This window comes from Eulemur rufifrons, chromosome 2 (genome assembly GCF_041146395.1).
Source record: "Eulemur rufifrons isolate Redbay chromosome 2, OSU_ERuf_1, whole genome shotgun sequence".
Taxonomy (NCBI): Eukaryota; Metazoa; Chordata; class Mammalia; order Primates; family Lemuridae; genus Eulemur; species Eulemur rufifrons.
The window spans coordinates 83,747,421-83,768,382 of NC_090984.1; the positions used below are offsets into that span (position 1 = coordinate 83,747,421).

The following is a 20,962-nucleotide window of genomic DNA, read 5'->3' on the forward strand; positions in this document are numbered from 1 at the left end:
GGTTTATTTCTTAAATATAGCAGTTGTGAGTCTTTAACATGTGGGAGATTTCCTAAAATTGTAATCGTTAGTAAATGTTGTATTTATTTGGTATTAGCTAAAATCCTTCAAAAGACTTTACACAATTATATAAAGCTATTTTTTCAGAACTATTTACAATAGTTCATCTTAATATTTAGTTCAACCTAGCCTTGTCCCAAAAAGAATTTAAGGGAGCATTTTTCTTTTTTTTTTTTTTTTTTTTTTGAGACAGAGTCTCACTCTGTTGCCCAGGCTAGAGTGAGTGCCGTGGCGTCAGCCTAGCTCACAGCAACCTCAAACTCCTGAGCTCAAGCGATCCTCCTGTCTCAGCCTCCCGAGTAGCTGGGACTACAGGCATGCGCCACCATGCCCGGCTAATTTTTTCTATATATATTTTTAGCTGTCCATATAATTTCTTTGTATTTTTAGTAGAGGTGGGGTCTCGCTCTTGCTCAGGCTGGTCTCGAACTCCTGAGCTCAAACAATCCGCCCACCTCGGCCTCCCAGAGTGCTAGGATTACAGGCGTGAGCCACCGCGCCCGGCCTCGGGAGCATTTTTCTTATCTAAAAATCTTACTTGGTATTGCACTATTTGTCTGGATGCAAAATCCTTGGAGTGCTTACATTAAAAAAGTATTTACAGCACAAACATGATAGACTATGGAAAAATCCAACATTTTACAATTCTACTAGGCTAAAATAAACAGTTTTACCCTTTCTATTATGTTTAATATATATTTGAGTATTTTCATTTTTAAGAGGATCTATAAAACATATTTCAATATTATAGCAGCTTTAGAGAAAAATATATTTAAAGTGGGATTTTTAAGATTTATGGTTGCTAGGTTATTGGTACTATAAATGGTTAAGGTTTGAAAGTCCAATAGACTCCTGTCTCTTGTATTAATTGTCCAGGGATAATACATTTACATTATGTTCTTATATTTATTACAAGTAACATAAACAGATCCTCTCTAAGGTATTTTATTTTATGAGCCTTTAAATTAACCAAAACATAAGTGTTCTAATAATCAGATAAATGAATTCTTTCTCATTAATTCAATGGCACCTTGCAAGGTTTCTTACAGATTCTTTTATGAACAATATTGAGAAAATAAAGTTTATATTGCAACTCACCACTGGATCTGTAGGGTGAAAAATATTTAGTAACCGGTTACAAATCTCTCTAGGCAAAATATGGTCTTGACTTCCAGTGTTTCCAGGGCGGATGCCACGCAATGCCAAAAAAACTGCTAGTGGGGATCCCATACAGAAGAAATTCTCAACCTAAAATGATAACAAAGTCATCCTAAATTTTAAAAATGGTGAAGTGTTAATTTTTCAACTGAATTTGGGCATAACATAATAGTGACATACAAATAATAAAATTATTTTTAAGTATATTTGTCTTTTTTAAATGAGCTTTGTCCAGATGGTATCTGCATTATTTGTTAATTATTTGCTCAACCATTAACCATTCTAGAATAATCTATTTCCAGGAATAATTTCATTATCTTTATATCTAATGGAAGTTGAAGAATGACAAGAGGAGGAGGATAAGGATCATTTCATTGTGTGTTTCCATACACTAACCAAAGATTTACTGAGCTACTCTCCTGTGTGAAGTAACATGCTGGGTGCTGTGACGGACACACAGACCGAGAAGGCAGAGCTTCTTTCTGCTCGCAGTTCACAATCCTGTGGGGAGGCAGAATGAAATGAGTACACAACAGAGGGAAAGAGTGCTAGAAGAGAGTGAAGACAAGAATAACTAATTCCAACTCTGAGGGCTTTACAGAGGAGGTAGTATTTGCATTGGCCAGTAAAAAAAGAAAAAGATTTTCACAGTTGAGGTTAGGACACTGAGGCTAGAAAGAATGACATGCCAGACTGACAGAACCACGTGAATTAAAGTCAAGGCAGAAAAGAAGCTGGTTTATTTTTGAGAATAGAAATAGTCTGATATGGCTGAAAAACTGGATGTGGAGAAAAGGTAGCTTAGAATGATAATATTCAGAACCTTTATTGTTTGACTAAGAAAGCTGGACTTACCTCACAGGCAGTGAAGGAGGACAGGATTTGCCCCATAGTTTAGAAGTTAAACCTGGTAATAGTGTGTGGATGAACTAGAAAATTAACAGACTGGTAACGTGGAGACAAGTTAGGAATCTACTGAAAGAATTTAGGCAAGAAATAATCTGAACTATGCAGGACAAACAAATTCAGAAATGGAAATGTGAGAGGATAGGGTGGAATCAACGTGACTGGATGGAGATGGGGATGAGGAATGTGTCAGAGACAATTCACAGGATTAGTCTGGCTGACTAGGAGGGTAGTTGGTGGTTCCATTAATTATAACACTCTGTTTTTTGTTCATCGTAAGTGTGAGGTATCTGTAACATGTAATATGTAGCTGAGAATTTAGGGCAAGAGATACAGAATTGGATATGTCAACATCTAAATCTATATGTTACCATCATAGAAGTGACATGTAAAACCAAGAGAGTAAGTAAGTTTGCCTAGGAAGTGCACAGAATAAAAGGAGGGGTTTATATAGAATTATGAGGAAGGTCTACATTTAATTAGCAGGTAAAACAGGCAAGGCTACAGAAAGGAGAGTGAAAGGAGAAACAAAACCCAGATAAAGGAATATCATGGAAATCAAGGGAGGAGGAGGGCTTCAAAATGGAAAAATAGGGTGGTCAACAGCATTGGATTATATACAGAACACCCTGTCCTCCTAAATCTACCCTACCTCTCATATGTCCCATCTTGATGAGTGAGATCCCAAATTCATCTTCCCCCCTATCCCCAACATCCAATAAGTCAATCTAACAAATGCTAACATTTCATCACCTGTCCCCTGGACTATATTGTACGAGTGTCCCTGCCTCCAATTTTATATACCTTTAATCCCTTCCCCACGGTGCCTCTAGAATGATTTCTCTTTCTTTTTCAAAATGAAAAAATATATGTGAATGAACATACATTTTGAAAGGGTACCTTTATGTTAAAGAAGGTTTGAAAAAAAATTTTTTAAAAGGTTGGGTGACTTACATGCATGAAGGCTGAGGAAAATGAACTTGTATCAATAAAAATTAAAAATAAAAGAAAGCATCTTAAATAATAAAGAGGGACACATGAAAATACTGATTTCTGAAAGGAGTAAGGTCATTTCTTCTGTAAAGTGAGAAAAGAAAACGGAATAGAGGAAGATACAAAAATAACTGAGATAGAGGAGAAATCTATGTAAATTCTTTCTGCTTGAAACACAAGCATGTGTGCGTGCAGGTGTGCACACACACCCTACTGAGAATAATGCTTTCTGCATTTGTCAGGCACTCTATAAACGTTTGCTAAATCGTCATGTTCATGGAATAAACAACTTTTTCTTATGATGAAATTGTAGTTTGATAGAAAAACACACAAAGGAATTATTCTGTTTCAGAAAAGGGTAATGACTACTTTAATGATATCTATATCTATCAAAGAATTTTATTTATTACTTTTTTGTTTTAGAGATGGGGTCTTGCTCTGTTGCCCAGGCCCAACATTGGTCACTGTAACCTTGAAATCCTGGGCTCAAGCCACCCTCCTGCCACCTCAGCCTCTGAGTAGCATAGCTGGGACTACAGGAGTGCACCACCAGGCCTGGTTAATCTTTTAAAAAATTTTTTGTGGTGACAGGGGCTTTCTATATTACCCATGCTTCCATTAAAGAACTTTAAAGGTTAAAAAGAGTATTTTAGATATTTAGGCTAATCTTCTTGTCCACAGATGAGTAAACAGATGAATTCAGATATGTTAAATGACTTGGCAAATGTTACATCATAAGTAGTTACTGGCAAAGCCTCACAATCAGGACAAAAATTTCCCATACTCCACACCAATATTTGTCAATATTCTTCTTTTTCTTAAGTTTAATGGCCAACTGTGATAGATCTAACCCCTATATTCTGAAAAGATACATAATTATAGTGTAAGAAGTTCTAGTAATGTAATATTAAATTTTGAGATCCTAATATACTTAGTTGATCATACCCAACTCTCCAATAAAAAACCCAGAATGTGAACTAGAAGAGTTTATTTTTTTCTACCAGATCAATTCTGTACATTTAGCATTAATTATATGATAATGATGGTAGCAATGGAACTCAAATTCCAGGGTGGGATGACTCCAAAGACCATGCTCTTATGGATTTTAAATGTTGTTATAGCTTACCATATGGTTATTAATGTATAAGTTTTTTGGAAAAAACTTTGTAAGTCATATAGATTCAATTAAAAAAAAAACTTCCTGTTTTAAAAAAATTTCTGCATCATTCCACATCTTAACCTGTGTGTTAAGTTCTTATGATAAAAGAAACACATTTCAAGAAGAGGTTATATAGTAGACATGAACATATATATATTCAACAGGAAATGGGTATTAGGAAACTTATGACACCCCCAATTTAACACTGCAAACACGTCAATTGTTATTCAGCTAAAGGGTGTGTCTTTCCACAGTCTAGTCAACACTGACATCTCTCTGCCACCTTACATTTTCCTAAACCAGTACTTCAACAGGTCATTCTGATACTCAAAAACACTGGAAAGTTTCCTATTGCCCGTATCAAATATATTCCAGCTATTCCTACTCTCCCATGGCCCCCTTGCCCTGAGTCCATTTAGCCAAACTGGTTTGTTCTCCCCACTCCAAACCAATGCTGTGTACCCCTGTCTTGTGTTCTTGTCATACACTTTTCATTGAAATGCCAGCTTTCCATCCCTGGAATCATTGCTGATATATACTTCCTCTTATTTTTTCTCACCACTAACCAACTAGGTGATCAGGAAGGTTTGTTAATTCCAAATAGTAACTATTTCCCAGATCTGTTTCTATTTTTCTTTTCTACTACTCCAGATTATTTGGTGTTTTTTGAGGGCCTAAGAAGTTACACCCCTCCATGACTTTGTTTATGTTGTGCCTTTTACACAGAATAGCATTTCCCCTTTCTTCCACTTGGCAATATCTAATTTACTGAGATCAAGTACAAATACCATTCCTTCATAACCTTTAACAGGCAAAAGTAAAACCTCCTTCTCTTGTGCATATGTCATCTATATACTGCTATAGCACCAATAATACTGTGTATTCCTGAGGGCTGGGGAACTGTCATTTTCATTCTTTTCTTTGTAGAATCCAGACTAGCAGTGTCCAACACATAGTATATGTTAAATAAATACTCATTTGAAAGAACAATAAACTTTATTTCAATCCTAAAGGCATGTTTCAAATGATGTTTAAAAAGAATACTGAGATAAATAATGAAAAACTCATTGCTCTTTTCTTACCTTAAATTTTTTTTTTTTTAGACGGAGTCTTGCTCTGTCACCCTGGCTATAGTGCAGTGGCATCATTACAGCTCACTGAAGCCTCAAATTCCTAGGCTTAAGCCTAGGATTCTTCTGCTTCAGCCTCTCGAGTAGCTGGGACTACAGGTGCGCACCACCACACCTGGATAATTTTTCTATTTTTAATAGAGATAGGGTCTTGTTCTTGCTCAGGCTGGTCTTGAACTCCTGGCCTCAAGCAATCTTCCCGCTTTGGCCTCCCAGGGTGCTAGGATTACAGGCCTGAGCCACTGCGCCTGGCCTCTTACCTTAAATTTTAAGGCAGGTGCTTGTGTCATTGATGATGCTTTCAATCCCTGTAGCCGTTCTTCTATTTCCTTCAACCTAAGAAGGGATATGAGATTATAGACACGTATTTATAACATCATAGATATTAGCTGCTTATTAGTTTACTGAAGCGTCAAGAAACAGTGAGCCATTATCCATCCCTCACATTAATCTCTGTTGACACTATTTAAACAAATGCATTTGCTATAGTACAGAAAGTCTATAAAAATTTATAAAACAATTAGTAAAAGTATCCCTATTCCTCATGATACCTGCTATTAATAGCTTTTTTTAGAAGTAAAAGGTGAGGTATATACAAGCATATATACACCTTTAAAAAATTTACACCAAATAATTAATACCATATACATTATTCTATGTCTCTTTCTATAGTTAGTAAAGAATCTTAGAGATCTTTTCATTTCATTGCCTCCTGACCTACTTCAATTTTTGTAACAACTGTATAACTGACTATCATACAAACGAACCACAGTTTAACCCTTCTCTGCTGATGAATATTTGGGTTATTTCATCTTTTTCCATTACAATGTTCCATATGTACTTACATTTTAATAAACTATTCAGTTATGTTTTTTAAAAAAGTTACAGTTCATTTTCTAAGACTACTTTTAAAAAAGTTTTACTAGATTTATTCATCTAAAATGCTTCTCCAAGGCTTGCCAAACATGACATTTTCTTTCAAAACCATCAATTATTTTGACACTATAATATTTAGTTAACTAGTCTATGGTACTTAGTAAAATTCTAAATGAAATCCTTAGACGAGTTCTATTAGATTAAAACAAAACCAAGGCTTCCTGAGTAAAAATTTTAATCAATTAACTTGTTTATCTTTATATAATGCTAAACTATCAAAATGAGTGATTTTTCACTGTTCTATCGGAATGGATCAGATGAACAAGTATCATTAAAGAGGACAACGAAGAGAAAGCATGTAACTATAGATGAAGATAGGAAGGTAGCAAAGAATTAAGAGATGGTATCAGGAAGTCCATAAATAATCAAGTGATTATAAAATCTGTTTATAATTATATAACACATAATTATTTTCATATATAACATGTAAAAAATACATTTGCCAAGAAAAACAAAGAAAGTTTTAAAATTATTTTCAGAATAATAAGAAAGGTAGAGACCCAGTTTTAAAGATCAGTAAAACCAGAAAGGATTATAAACTGGTAAACATTTTGAATAAGAATTCTATACACTGACTCAGCTTGGAATACATTTTAGATTTCAATCCTAACAAATTGTGAAGAGAAGACAGAATAAAAAAATGAGAATACAAAACAATTTATTTAATACAGGAAAAATGCATGTAATTAGCATGAAAATTAACAAATAGTCTCTAGCTTCATTAGGCATTGCTATCTAGTAACTTTCTACCCCAAACAATGTATTTTTTCTTTATCATGAAAATCTTAAGATCTTTTTTCCTAAAAGATCCAATAATTCCATATAGACATTAAAATTCTCTCAAAAGATTAGATATTTTACCGTCGTTTTGTTATGTAGAGTTCATCCAGAAGATGTCGTTCTTCATAGCTCATCCACCGTTCATCAGGCAACTCTTCTTCCTTCTGCAGCAACTGTTCATAGAGTCGAACTGGATTCCAGCCAGTCATTATGTCATAAGTAATTACACATCCCAAGGAATGTGACACTATTGAGACTTTACCCCCATTTTCTTCAAAGTTTGGATTCCGAGAACAGAAAAGGGAATATAATCGATTCAGCTCTTGCTGAAGGCCTTTAACTAGCTGTTTGAAATAAGAAAATGTTATCATATTAGAGTTATCATTGACTGCTATAAACTTCATTTCTAAACTCCAATATATTAAGGAAAAAAACATACACTATTGACCAAATATACCTGTTATTAAAATTAACTCAAGTACTTCAAAACCTTGCAAGAATGAAGTGTATATATTTTAATGCATATCATCACTAAAGAATACAGGCAGATATTACCCACATAGATCCTTACCTAGTCCTTAAACCAACTGTATGAGCTAGCAGTTCCACAGTTTAAAAAAAAAAAGTTCCATGCTGATTCCAGTAAGATATCCAAAGACCCCTGGAATTTCTTCACTGTAACTTAGCCATATGCAATTCTAAATTTTTGTTCCTTGTGGTTTTTAGTCATAGTAAATTTTAAAAAAAGGATATCAGAGTTTATAATAGGTATACTAACATATTATATATTATTATGCATTTAGATAGAGTAATAAAATGAAAGGCTATTTATTGTATGACTGAGGAAAAAGCTAATGTTGATCTACTTGATATTTCTAAATTCCCATTAAGTTAGTGATATAGATATGAGTAAAAAGTTATTTTCTATGACTGGAAAGCAGGGCCTTTTTAAGTTTAGAGGTTAATATGTAGGAAGTGTCTTGGTAATTTTTCTTTATAAAGCTGCTTTCTTTGAAATTAAGCTTTAGCAAATATTACTGAAATATCCCACAATGTCAGAAGTATAAGGTTCTTTTGTTACTCAAAGCCATACTAGTCCCTCACCGGAGTTCTAAGGCAGTCCTCTCTTGTTCCTACCATTGCCTATTTGATTATAAGTTTCCCCCTTGATCAATTTCTCATTTCAGTACTTCTTAATATGCCAGCTGCTAATGTGACATACAAATATTAGTTATTTGCTGCTTCAGTTTTCAATCTTGTTATATATCAAGAGAAAAACTAGCTTCCATCAACTTTTATTAAACATTCTTTACCTGCTGACATAAACTGAAAATCATTTGAGCACTTTATGATTGGCAGGGTCAGTAGTAACATAAAAGAGGGCATAAGATTCTCTTTGTTGACATCTCAGAGCTCTATAATGCAACACTGAGGTCTAGTTAAAGCTTTGAAACTGTGTATCATGTCCGATGAAATACATTCAGCCAAGGAAGGAAGGAAAGGAAGACCAGCTCATAACAGGAAAGATAATAAACTGCCTTTTCTCTGCGGTGGAATACAAAAGTTTTATTTTAATTAGACATTTTATTTTTTTCCCCCAGAAAATAAAAAAAATTCCATGTATTAGTGCAATAGTGCTCCAACTTTCAACATGCACCAGAATCACCTGGAGGGCTTGTTAAATACAGACTGCTAGGCACCACCTCAGAGTTTCTGATTCAGAAATTCTGACGGGGCCTGTGAATTTGCATTTCTAATAAGTGCCTAGAAGATGCTAATGCTGCTGGCCTGGGGACCACACCTTAGGAACTACTGATTTAGTGGCAAATGTACATAAAAACCTTCCAAGAAATGAGTTATAGGTAAAACTCTAGTTAATATAGTTTAAAGAATATGCAATGTGATATGGTATTCCAAGGCTTTGTTCAAAGGGAACTATAATGTAATGTTTTGAATTTGGCTTTGATAAGAATATCAACTAATCTTTAAAACTTATAATTTTCCTGGTTTATTTACATGAAGAGTTGCAGGAAAAGTTAATACTTAGATAAATTAAATTCCTTTAAGAACAACACTTCTTAACAGTTTTTACTTTTGAAGGCCTTGATTTTAAGACTCATACCATGTAAATCTAGCACTAAAAGGTATACTTCAGTACTCTGACAGAAAGTACCCAATCTTTTTGTTTTAAAAAATACCAGCCCATCCCCCAAATTAAAATTAAAAAAAGGAAAGCACACTACCCGTGATTAACCTATTTCATATTCAATATTTTTCTTTCTTTTTTGAGACAGAGTCTCACTCTGCTACCCAGGCTAGAGTGCAGCGGCAATCATCATAGCTCACAGCAACCTCAAACTCCTGGGCTCAAGCCATTCTCCTGCCTCAGCCTCCTGAGTGGCTGGGACTATAGGTGTGTAACACCATGCCCAGATAATTTTTCTATTTTTAGTAGAGGTGGGGTCCTGCTCTTGCTCAGGCTGGTCTCAAACTTCAGAGCTCAAGCAATCCTTCCACCTCAGCCTCCCAGAGTGCTAGGATTATAGGCATGAGCCACAGCACCCAACCATATTCAAAAATTTAAAGCATTTCTCACTATACCAAATACTTCATTAGTCTGGCAATCATACATGTGTAACAAAACAAGGGTAAATGTCCAAGGCAAGAAAGTCGACTTGATTCTAAAATATTTCACCATGGAATGGAGCATAGCGTTGATAGTTTCTGAACACGTGATGATTTTGTCTGTTTTAATAATTATACACGTAACTAGAAATGGCCTTTGTATTTCCTTATTAGAACATATCTACATATGGCAGCATTTTCTATCTTTGCCTATTTCTTATACATATATACAGGAACATTTGGCATAGGACATTATGAGTTTTGAAAGCCAACTTTTTAAATAGCTTTGCACTACCTTTAAATGCTTCTATAACTCACTCAGCAGGAAAAGGACAAATTCACCTCTATGTTATATCCAAAAAGTTTACCCTAATTAGGATTTTTCTTCCCCTTTTCCTTCTCCTTTCTGATCCAGTTATATTCTCCCAGCTAGGATCTCTTTGTGACCAAGGATATTCATTTGGGACATCTGAGCCAAGATTAATAACACATGCTATGATATTAACTTTATTAGCTCTATGATATTATCTAATCAAGTCAGTAAACCTCTTACAGAGTAAGCATTGGATGGCTTTCAAGAGCTTAAAATAGTTTCTAATTCTCATAACCACTGCTCAAGAGTTAAAATTTATGACAAAAATGAACTCAAGGAGAAAAATCTCAGCAATTTCAAGAGTGAATCCAAACACACAAAATATGGCTGAGGAATATAATTAGACCTTTGTCCTTCCTGCTTCAAGAAATTTTAATGAGAAAAAATAATTTCAGAGAGTTTTAGCCATATACGTCAATTAAATAATTTTCAAACAGCAATGACAAGACACGGCCATGACAGCTCTCTTTATAATTCATTTTTCAAAAGCCATTGAAAAGAGAGTTCAGATGTATACAAGATGCACAGGTCTCTCTGGATTTCCTGTTACTTTATTTAGGGTTGGAGTAAGAGCAAAAGGCTCTCTAATGATCTCTTGATACTCTGGAATTAATTTTTTCTGGTTGATTTTTTTTAATTGGTCCTCAGGAAGTATGACCTGGGAAGTACTGACTGATGCACACAACTTTTTCCTTAACCATGGTTTTTCAGTGATTATTATCAAATCACTAATTAGTGTCCTCCCATGAGCATGTCAGAATCTCAGAGTTAAAAGGGACCTCAGAGACGATCTAATCAACTGCGGTGAAGCTGGCAGTCCCTTCAGCAGCATTCCCATAAGTGGTCACTCAGCGTCTACTTCAGTGAGTATCTCCATTTTGAAGTGTTCACTTCTATTTTTTTAAGACAACTTTGTTATTACAAAGTTCTTCATTATAGTAAATATACATGTTCCCTCCCATATTTTCTATTCACTGATATTTACTTTCTAGAGTTAACAAAGTCAGTCTGTTTTTTTAAAAACATGGAAGCACTTGAAATACATAAAAACAAATATATACATAATCACAACTTGAATGTCTAAGCACCACAAATTGTACTGGGAACTTTATACACATTACATCTTTAACCCTCATGACAACCTTTATTAGGTATTTTATCATCATTTTATAAGAGAAAAAGCTAAGAAAGTGAGAAATTTGATCTATGGTCACATAGCTGGTTAAGCAGCAGGTTTTGAAACTGCATATGTGACTCCAAAGGCTCAGAGGGGAAGAGAAAAAAAGGGTCTTTCAAATACCTGTCAAATAAACCAAACGAAGTTCATTCACCAGGCAAGACTTACACCTAATCACTACTTATCCAAGGAAAGATATACTTTTAAATAATTTATTCTAGAATATTGCCTAATACCAAACTCATGTTATATGGATTTTAATTTGCAGAATCAACTTTCTTTTTTAAAAAATAAGAAAAATTTTTGTCCACCTCTCACTTAGGAAGCACCCCTTTTGTTCTTCACAAGCAGTGTTTCCCAAAATTCCCCAATGGTGTGGCCTGGGAGAACTGTTAAAAATACAAACTCACAGGCTCCATCTCAGACCCACTGAATCAGAATCTCCAGGAGGACAGACCTGGGAAACTTATTTTTCTCATTTCCTTTTCTTAACTTTCTATTTGAAAAAAAATTTCAAATTTATAAAATGTTGTAAAATAAAAATAGTACAAAGATCAACCATATATCCTTCATTCAGATCCACCTATTGTTAGCATTTTATCCCATTTGCTTTATTATTTGTTCTCTCTGCTCCTGTATAACACACACACACACACACACACACACACACACGCATGCGCACTCCCCCCCCATGAACCTTTTGGGGAATCATTTAAGGATTTATTACATATACCATGGTCTTTTATTCCTAAATACCTCGTTGTATCTTTTCTAAAACTAGGAATATTCTCTTCTATAATCATAGTTATCAACTTCATAAATTTACTTTGATACAGTATTTCATCTAATATACCATCCATGTTCCCACTCATGTCAGCTGACTCAATAATGTCCTTTTTACTGTAGTTTCTTCCATTCAGTACAGGACACAGTCTAGGATGAGATACATTTAGCTATCAGGTCTCTTTAGCTTCCTTTAATCTGGAACATTTTCCACAGCCATTCTTATTTTTAAAGAATATGGTCCCATTCCTACTTTTTTATTACAGTGTTTTCATTTTGTGTCTCACGTTTCCTTATAATTAGAATACTGCATAAGCGATTCTGTGTCCTCCTCTGGGTGTCCCATCTGGAAGCACCTAATGCCCATCTGTCTCTCAGGAACACCCAGTTTAGGTATTGCCTGATTTCTCCAGTGTACAATTACTGTTTCTCCTTTTAAAACTAATACGCAGTCTGCGGGGATATACTTTAAGACTATGCTAATATCCTGCTCAACAAAACATTGCCTTCAACTTCGTATCCATTGATGATTGGTGCCCAGTCTTCTCTCATCTGATCCTACCATGACAGCTGCAAAATGATGATTTTCCAACTCCAGCATTCCTTCTACCATTCAGCCTTCAGCATTCCACTACAAGCAAGGGACCTCCCTTCTCCCACATGTATTTATTTGTATATTTATAATGAATGTGGGCTTATGATTTTTTAATGATTTATTTCCTTGTTAATATCCTTAATATAATTCCATATTAAAAGTACTAATAATTCCTTACAATAAGTGGTAATAATTACTTATTTTGATGCCCAAATTGTTCCAGATTTGGCCAGTGGAAGCTGCTTCATTAATTTGGCTCCTGTGTTGTGACCTGCCCCATGATTCTTTTGAACATTTTCCTACCTTCTATCATAATAACTTGTCTAACCCCAGAGTCAGCCATTTCCCTAAGGAACCCTAGTTTTTCTTAGTGGGAAATAATAACACTAGAGGCAAAGATATGGGTGCTAGGCGTGCTCCCTGTGACTGGGGTGTCTTTGCTTCTTGGCCATTTCAGTGGACAAAGTCAGGGAATGTACGCATGTTTGGGCACACCGTGCTTCACTATGTTGAGCTTCACAGATAATGCGAATTATCATTATTTTTTTTACAAATTAAAGGTTGTGGTAACCCTGTGTTGAACAAGTCTATTGGCATCATTTTTCCAACAGCATGTGTTTACTTTGTATCTCCGTGTCAGCATTTTTTAGCAATAAAGTACTTTTTAATTAAAGTATATACTTTTTTTTAGACATGATGCTATTGCACACTTAATAGTCTACAGTATAGTGTAAACACAACTTTTACATGCACTGAGAAACCAAAAAATTTGCATGACTTGCTTATTGTGGTACTTTATTGTGATGATCTGGAACCAAACCCAAAGTACACCTATGTATACACATATTCACCTACATATATACATAATACCCACACACACACATTTTAGAAATTCTGAGTTCACAATGGTATTCTCAATTCCCGTCCTCCCCATAGGGTTCCTTTTTGCCTGTATTTTTAATGAGTACTCCAAGTCATCATTCTAACAAGGGATGCCTGGGAAACACTGCTAAAATCTACTGATAAATCTCAGTCACAAGTCTCAGTGCTTTCCAGACAAACTAATTCAAAGGGCTGCGTGTTCTCTTTGCATCTCATTTGTCCTAGCCACGGATTCCCTCTTCCTATTGAGTATCTGTTTTATTCAACTGCATTTTTAGGATAATTATCTTTACAGATATATAGAGCAAAACAGAAAGTGACTCCTCTCTGACTCATCGATGACCAGAGCTTTGAGTTATGCTCTTAGGGATACCACTGACCATATATGAGAGAGAGAGAGAGAGAGAGTGTGCGTGTGTGTGTGTGTGTGCGCACATGTGTGTGCGCATGTATGGTAACATGCTCTCAGCCATCCTCCCTCCACTGGTTTCACTGCCAATATTATTGTATACTCTGTGCTATACAACTCTAGAAGGAAATCTTAGACATGCCTAAAATTTAGTAAGTGTAATTCATTATTTTTTTATGTTCTATTGTCCTTCCTCACAAGATATTCTGGTTCCACTTCCTCCATTTCTAGTTATTATTGGAACCGTCTACAAGTTGCCTAAGCTAGAAACAGTAAGAGTCATCTTTGTCTCTTCCCTTACTGTATCACTCATAAAAAATCACTTTAAGGCCTTTTAATTTGACCCCATACTTATGTTTTGAATCCATTCCTTCCCTTCATTCTTATAGACACTATTTTGGGTTAGACCATTGTTATCTCTTGCCTGAATTTATGAAGATAGAAATGGGGTGTGTGATAAAGCTATTTTTTCCTATTTCTCTCCCTTTAGGAAAATTAAAAATATTTGGGAAGAATACTATCTGCCTTTGGTAAATCCAAGTCAATTTATTAGCTTATAAAAATGAAAATTTGTCAAAAAGTGCTCAGAAAATATTTAGCAAATTAAACTTAAAAGTTAATTTAGGCCGGACGCGGTGGCTCACGCCTGAAATCCTAGCACTCTGGGAGGCCGAGGTGGGCGGATCGTTGGAGCTCAGGAGTTCGAGACCAGCCTGAGCAAGAGCGAGACCCCATCTCTACTAAAAATAGAAAGAAATTATATGGACAGCTAAAAATATATATAGAAAAAATTAGCCGGGCATGGTGGTGCATGCCTGTAGTCCCAGCTACTTGGGAGGCTGAGACAGGAGGATCGCTTGAGCTCAGGAGTTTGAGGTTGCTGTGAGCTAGGCTGACGCCACGGCACTCACTCTAGCCTGGGCAACAGAGTGAGACTCTGTCTCAAAAAAAAAAAAAAAAAAAAAAGTTAATTTAATACATATAAAAACAATAAACTTGCTAACTTTGAAATGTTTTACATATTTATTATAAAGATAGCTATAGGTTATTGAACCTCAAGAAATCTATGATCTTTACTTAGAAAGCATATACTTTAAAGCCTATTGCTAGGCTCTATTCCATACTTAGTTTTCAAAGCTTAGTCAGCAATATTTTTAGATTTAAAAAAATTGATGAAAGAAAGCTCCCACAGAAAACATCAAATCCTTCCTCCTCTTATGAAAGCAGAGGTGTCTACAGGCAGCAATGCACCTGCTTCATCATTGGAGAATTTTACTCAGGATTCAGAAACTAAAATGATTGGCTATTATGGTACCTGTAATAACAGTTAATAATTCTTGACTGCTATGTGCCACATGTTAGTATGAGCATTATCTCAACTCATCTTTCAAGAACCCTACAAAGTAGCTACTGTCAGAATACACACTTTGCAGATGGAGAAGCCATATAAAAATTAAGTGTCACAGTGGGATTGGAATTAGGCTGTCTGTCTCTAAAGCCCATATACAATTTGCAAAAAACAACTTCGGAATGATTTTTAGAAAAAAAAATTGGGGCCATATATGATTATGGAGAAATGTAAAAATATAATTTATTTAAATATTTTAGTAATAAGCCTAAACACTTTTTTTTCCAGGGGAAAAAATAATTTCAAAAATTTCCATGGACTTCTTTTCCTTAGACACCACATTTCACAAATGTGTGCCTATGCACTGTAATGTTTTAAACTTTCTGGAAGGCAGGGACTCATATCCTTGTACAGTATCTTATACATAGTAAGTTCTCAATAAACAAATTTTCAATAAACATGTAGATAATCTCCTTAGTTCAAAACACCCTTAACCAGCTGATTCAGGATACACATATTATCAAATCTTACCTGGCATTCCTGATAAAGAAATTTTACCAAAGCAACTGATTTTACTTTCAAACACCTGTACTGATTTTCCCTGTCCTCCTACTAACAAGGGGGTAACAGTTTACAGCAAACTGACCCCATGTTAGCCAGTGTTTGGTGCAGAGTAGGCAGGTGCTCACTAAATGTTTACTGATTAAATTAAAAGCCCGGGAAAGTAAAAATACTCAGCCAATAAATAAAAGACAGACTGATTATACTGTGAACACGGAAGAAAGGAGTGGTAAACAGTGCAAGCTATGAAGCTATAACAGTTGGGTTCAAATCCTGGCTCTGCCACTTACTTGGGTGGGATATTTTGGGCAAGTCCCTTAATCTCTCTACATCAGTTTCCTCATCCTTCAAAGGAGGATACTAATCATATCTACTTCATAGGGTTTTTATAAATATTAAACAAGTTAATACATGTTAGGCAATTAACAAATGTTAGTTATTCCTATGAAACAGAATTCCTTTCCCTCTTACCAATAAAGTGACAAAATGCATTTGGTGGAGATTCTCTCATTCCACTGAATAAACCTTCACCTCTCACCCCTTCAGTGTTATCTTTGTGATGCATCAGCAACACTACCATTTGAGAACTATATGACTCCATTATAGAAGTGAGGCAATAAAAGTAAGTCTACTATATACAAAAAATGTAAAGGAAATTTTGTGTCTAAAACTCTTTTGTGAGGGCAACAATCAAAGGTGTATTTAATCAGATTTATGAAAACTGATGTTTCTTAAAGAGCTATTTTCTAACCAATCCCCCATCCCTGAGACCGTCCATTTTATTAAGGGTCCCACCATCTAGTTTGAAGACTATCAAATTCACTATTAAATGCAGGCTATTTACAGATTAATGAATTCTTGTCATTTCTCATTTGCTTTTATTTTATTTTATTGAGACAGGGTCTTGCAGTCACCCTAGGCTGGAGTGCAGTGGCAAGATCATAGTTCACTGCAGCCTCAAACTTCTGGGCCCAAGATCCTCCTGCCTCAGCCTCCTGAGTAGCTGGAACTAGAGATGCATGCCACCATGCCCAGCTAATTTTTTAAAAAAATTATTTTATAGAGACAAGGTCTCACTATGTTGCCCAGGATAGCCTTGAACTGGCCTCAAGTGATCCTCCTGTCTTGGCCTCCCAAAGTGCTGGGATTACAGGGTGAGTAACCACGCCTGGCTTTCATTTGCTTTTTAGAAAAGAGCATAAAATGTTAAAATTCAGGACATTTATATTGTTATCACTGTAAAAAATACCCAACAGCAATAAGATAATCAAGAAACTTACTTCATCTCTATAAAGTGGGCTAGTATAATACATTATGTCCATTGCACTGCTGTTCAACATATCCCTTAAACCTCGTACTTTGTCAGGAGTAATGGAATCAACAGTGTCTACAAAACAAAAAAAGCAAAACAACAACAAAATTAAAATCATAATAAAAGATCTGTTTTAGGGAAAAAATAAATGTGAAAAAAATTACATTGCCTGAAATAACAGCTCTTTAACTTAACATTTAAATATTCAAGACCAGGTTTGGCTCTTATGGCCCTTCCCTTCTTGCAAAATATTGCAAGAAGAAAACAGTACAAAAGGGGACATGAAAAGAAAAGAACACTAAAGGAAGAAAGCCATTACCGAATCCATAAAGCCTCATCCTTTTTTATATGTACTAGCTTTTGCATGACATTCAGGGATACCCAGAACAAAACTAGGCCATATACTGGAACAAGTTATCAAAGGACACAATTGAACTCTTTCTGTACCTCCTTTTCTGTTTCCTTTCAATTCTTTTTTTTTTTTTTTTAAATCTATGAAGCTTGGGCTTGGCAATACCCATGTGGAATGCCTGGAGCCACTGGTGGCAAACCAGCAACAATAACAAAAAAGTTCCCCACACTTTACACGTATGTATCTTTAGTGCACCAAGATTCTATGGGTAAGAACTGTCAATCAGAAATATGCACAAAGGCAAATAAATTTGCAATGGACCTCGTCACTAAACAAGATAAAGTTGTTGTAATTTATTGCACTGAAAGAAAACTTACATAAACTGTGCTACAAACCTGTACAGTCTTTGATGAGTTGTACCTAACCTATGGAATTTCTACCTTGGAAAGATTATTCTATTAGATACTGAATAAAATTATTAGAGATGCAAAAAATTTTGCATTTCTTATAGAAGCACAAAGAAATACTATATTTGGAGGAATATTATTTGCAATTACAAGGTGGGCTAGAGAAAGCTTATGATTTTAGTTAAGCACAATTTCTATTACCCTCTAGTTTTTCGCTGTACTGGGGCTCTAGGTTATTGTATTTTTATTTATTCCCTACTTTAATATGATGTAGCAATAACTGGAAGGCAATGACAAACAAAGGCTAAAAGTCTTTTCAAAGATGTAAAGGGAAATATTGTGGCTTTTCATGGATGCACAATATATTTATACCCTATGTCTATTTTTAAGTTGTAAAAGTGAAAAGTGTGACTTACATGTCAATTTAATGTATTTGGAAAAAAAGGTTTTACTGTGAAATACATGGACATATAGAAGAGGGTATATAATATATATAGGCAGTTGAAAAATAATTTATATAAAAAAAAATGTTCCTACCAGTTAGCATAAGAATACTGCCAGTATCTTATATCTCTAAGTAATCAGAGACCTCTCCCTCTCTGCTGGAAGTAACCAGCAATAAGAGTGTTTTTATTAATCGTGCTTTCCTTTTCTTTATTGATTTTATTATGTGTTCAATAGTATTAATAATTGCCAATTACTTCTACAACATTTATTATGTGCCAGAGCCAAAATATTTTATTTCATTTTGTCTGATTCTGAACATTGTGTGAATTGAGGTACTGTCTATGGTTTGCATCCCCCTCCAAATATGCTTCTGAGATTCGTCCATGTTGACGCATATAGCTGTAATTCACTCATTTTTCACTCCTGTATAGTATTTCACTCTATACATATATTATAATTTATCCATTCTCCTTTGAGGGACATTGGGTTGTTTCTAGTTTTTTGCTATTATAAACTGTGATCCTGACATTGTTTTACATGTGTCCTTGCTGCACATGTGTAAGAATTTCTTTAGAGTATATCTGTAGGAGTGCAATTGCTGTCATAGGGCACATGCACATTCAGCTTTACAAGATTATGTCAAATCATCTTCCAAAGTGATTGTACCAATTTACATCCCCATCAATAGGGACTAAAAATCCTCACTGCTATATACCCTCAAGAACACTTGGTATTGTCACTTTCTTAATCATCTGCCTGAAGGGTGTGAATGGTATTTCACTGTGGTTTTAATTTACATCTCCTTGACTACTAGGGTGGTGCATATATGTGTGTGTGTGTGTATATATATATATATATATATATTTTTTTTCCTTTTTCCTTCCCATTTAAATTTCCTGCTCTTTATCCTGGATATTAAAGCTTTCGTGGTTATACCTGATGCTCTGTTATAACATCTTTTCCCAGTGTGTGGCTTATCTTTTATTCTTTATGGTTTATGGTCTATTGATAAATAGAAGTTCTTAATTTTAATCTACTCAAATTTATCCCTGTTACTTTAGAATTATGTTTTTGTGTATAAAGATTCCTTCCCTACCTTGAGGTTATAAAGATAAGATACTCTCTTGTACTTTTTTCTAAAAAAATTTCTTTTTTGAAACAGAGTCTCACTCTGTTGCCCAGGCTAGAGTGCCGTGGTGTCAGCCTCGCTCACAGCAACCTCAAACTCCTGGGCTCAAGCAATCCTCCTGCCTGAGCCTCCCAAGTAGCTGGGGCTATAGGCATGTGCCACCATGCCCGGCTAATTTTTTCCATATATATTTTTAGTTATCCATATAATTTCTTTCTATTTTTAGTAGAGATGGGGTCTCGTTCTTGCTCAGGTTGGTCTTGAACTCCTGAGCTCAAACGATCCACCTGCCTCGGCCTCCCAGAGTGCTAGGATTATAGGCGTGAGCCACCGTGCCTGGCCTTTTTCTAAAATTTTTAAAGTTCTTGGCTTTCATATATAAATTATGCCTTTGATTCATTTGAAATGTGAAGCAGGGATCATTTTTCACTCCCCCTGCCCCAGGACAACCAGCTTACCAAGCACCACTTATGGAATAGGCCATCCTTTCAGCAATGATCTGTAATGCCAGCTCTGACATATACCAGATTTCCAAATTAAGCGCAGGTCTGCTTAGGGAATCTCTAATCTAGGGCATGGGTCTATTCGCCGATCCTTGTGCTAATACCAGTAAACAGTCTTAATTACAAAAGTTAAATAGAGTAATAAGTCTAGTTATCCAGTAGGACATGATACCCTCCTCCACTCTCTTGTTCTGTGTCTTGGTTATTTTTGTCATTTTGTCCTTTTATAATCATTTTAGAATCAGCTTGTCAAGTTTCATGAAAAACTATCAGATTTAGATTGGAACTGCAAAGACTCTATAGATCAGTATGGTTCCATGAAGTGGGAAGTGTGAAAAAAATATATAAAAATATAGATCAGTTTGGGAGAATCAACATCTCTGGGATAATGAATGATCCAATCTAAGAAAATTATCTATCTTTGTATTTAAGTCGTATTTATTGCCTTAATAGTTTTAAGATTAAATATATATCTTTTGTTAGATTTCTTGGAACTCTGTATTTTTGATACGATTTCTGCTTGTTGCTGGTATACAAAAATGCAATTATTTTATATATGGACCATCTCTTTCACAGCCTTGATAAACTATCTTATTAATTCTAATAATTTTTCTGTATATTCTGAGTATACAACTATATGACCTGTAAATCAAAACAGATGTTTGACTCCTCATAACTATTACTGCCTTTTTTTATCTTATTATACTGCTCAGACTTCAAGTATAACGTTTAAGTTATAGGAGAAAAAATCCTTAGCTTATTCCTCATTTAAACAAAATGTTTTTAGCCTTTCACTACCAATGAGCACAATAATGTTTGCTATAGGCAGATACACTTTTATTATTATTTTTAAATTTATACACAGTAAGATTGACTGTGAGTTTTAATGCATGTATAGTTTTACATAACCACCACCATCATCAGGATATAGAACTGT

General features: G+C 35.0%; 1 protein-coding gene across 3 annotated transcripts in view; it reads right to left on the reverse strand.

Moving 5' to 3' along the window:
- The window catches only part of DDHD1 (DDHD domain containing 1), an 81,501-nt gene that overhangs the window by 11,184 nt on the left and 49,355 nt on the right, over positions 1-20,962 (reverse strand). For all 3 annotated transcript variants that reach the window (XM_069464928.1, XM_069464927.1, XM_069464929.1), the window contains 4 exons: positions 17,156-17,262; positions 7,204-7,466; positions 5,667-5,742; positions 1,159-1,308 (listed from right to left, as the gene is read on the reverse strand). In XM_069464928.1, coding sequence (XP_069321029.1) covers positions 1,159-1,308; positions 5,667-5,742; positions 7,204-7,466; positions 17,156-17,262 — 596 coding nt within the window. The remainder of the gene's footprint in view (positions 1-1,158; positions 1,309-5,666; positions 5,743-7,203; positions 7,467-17,155; positions 17,263-20,962) is intronic.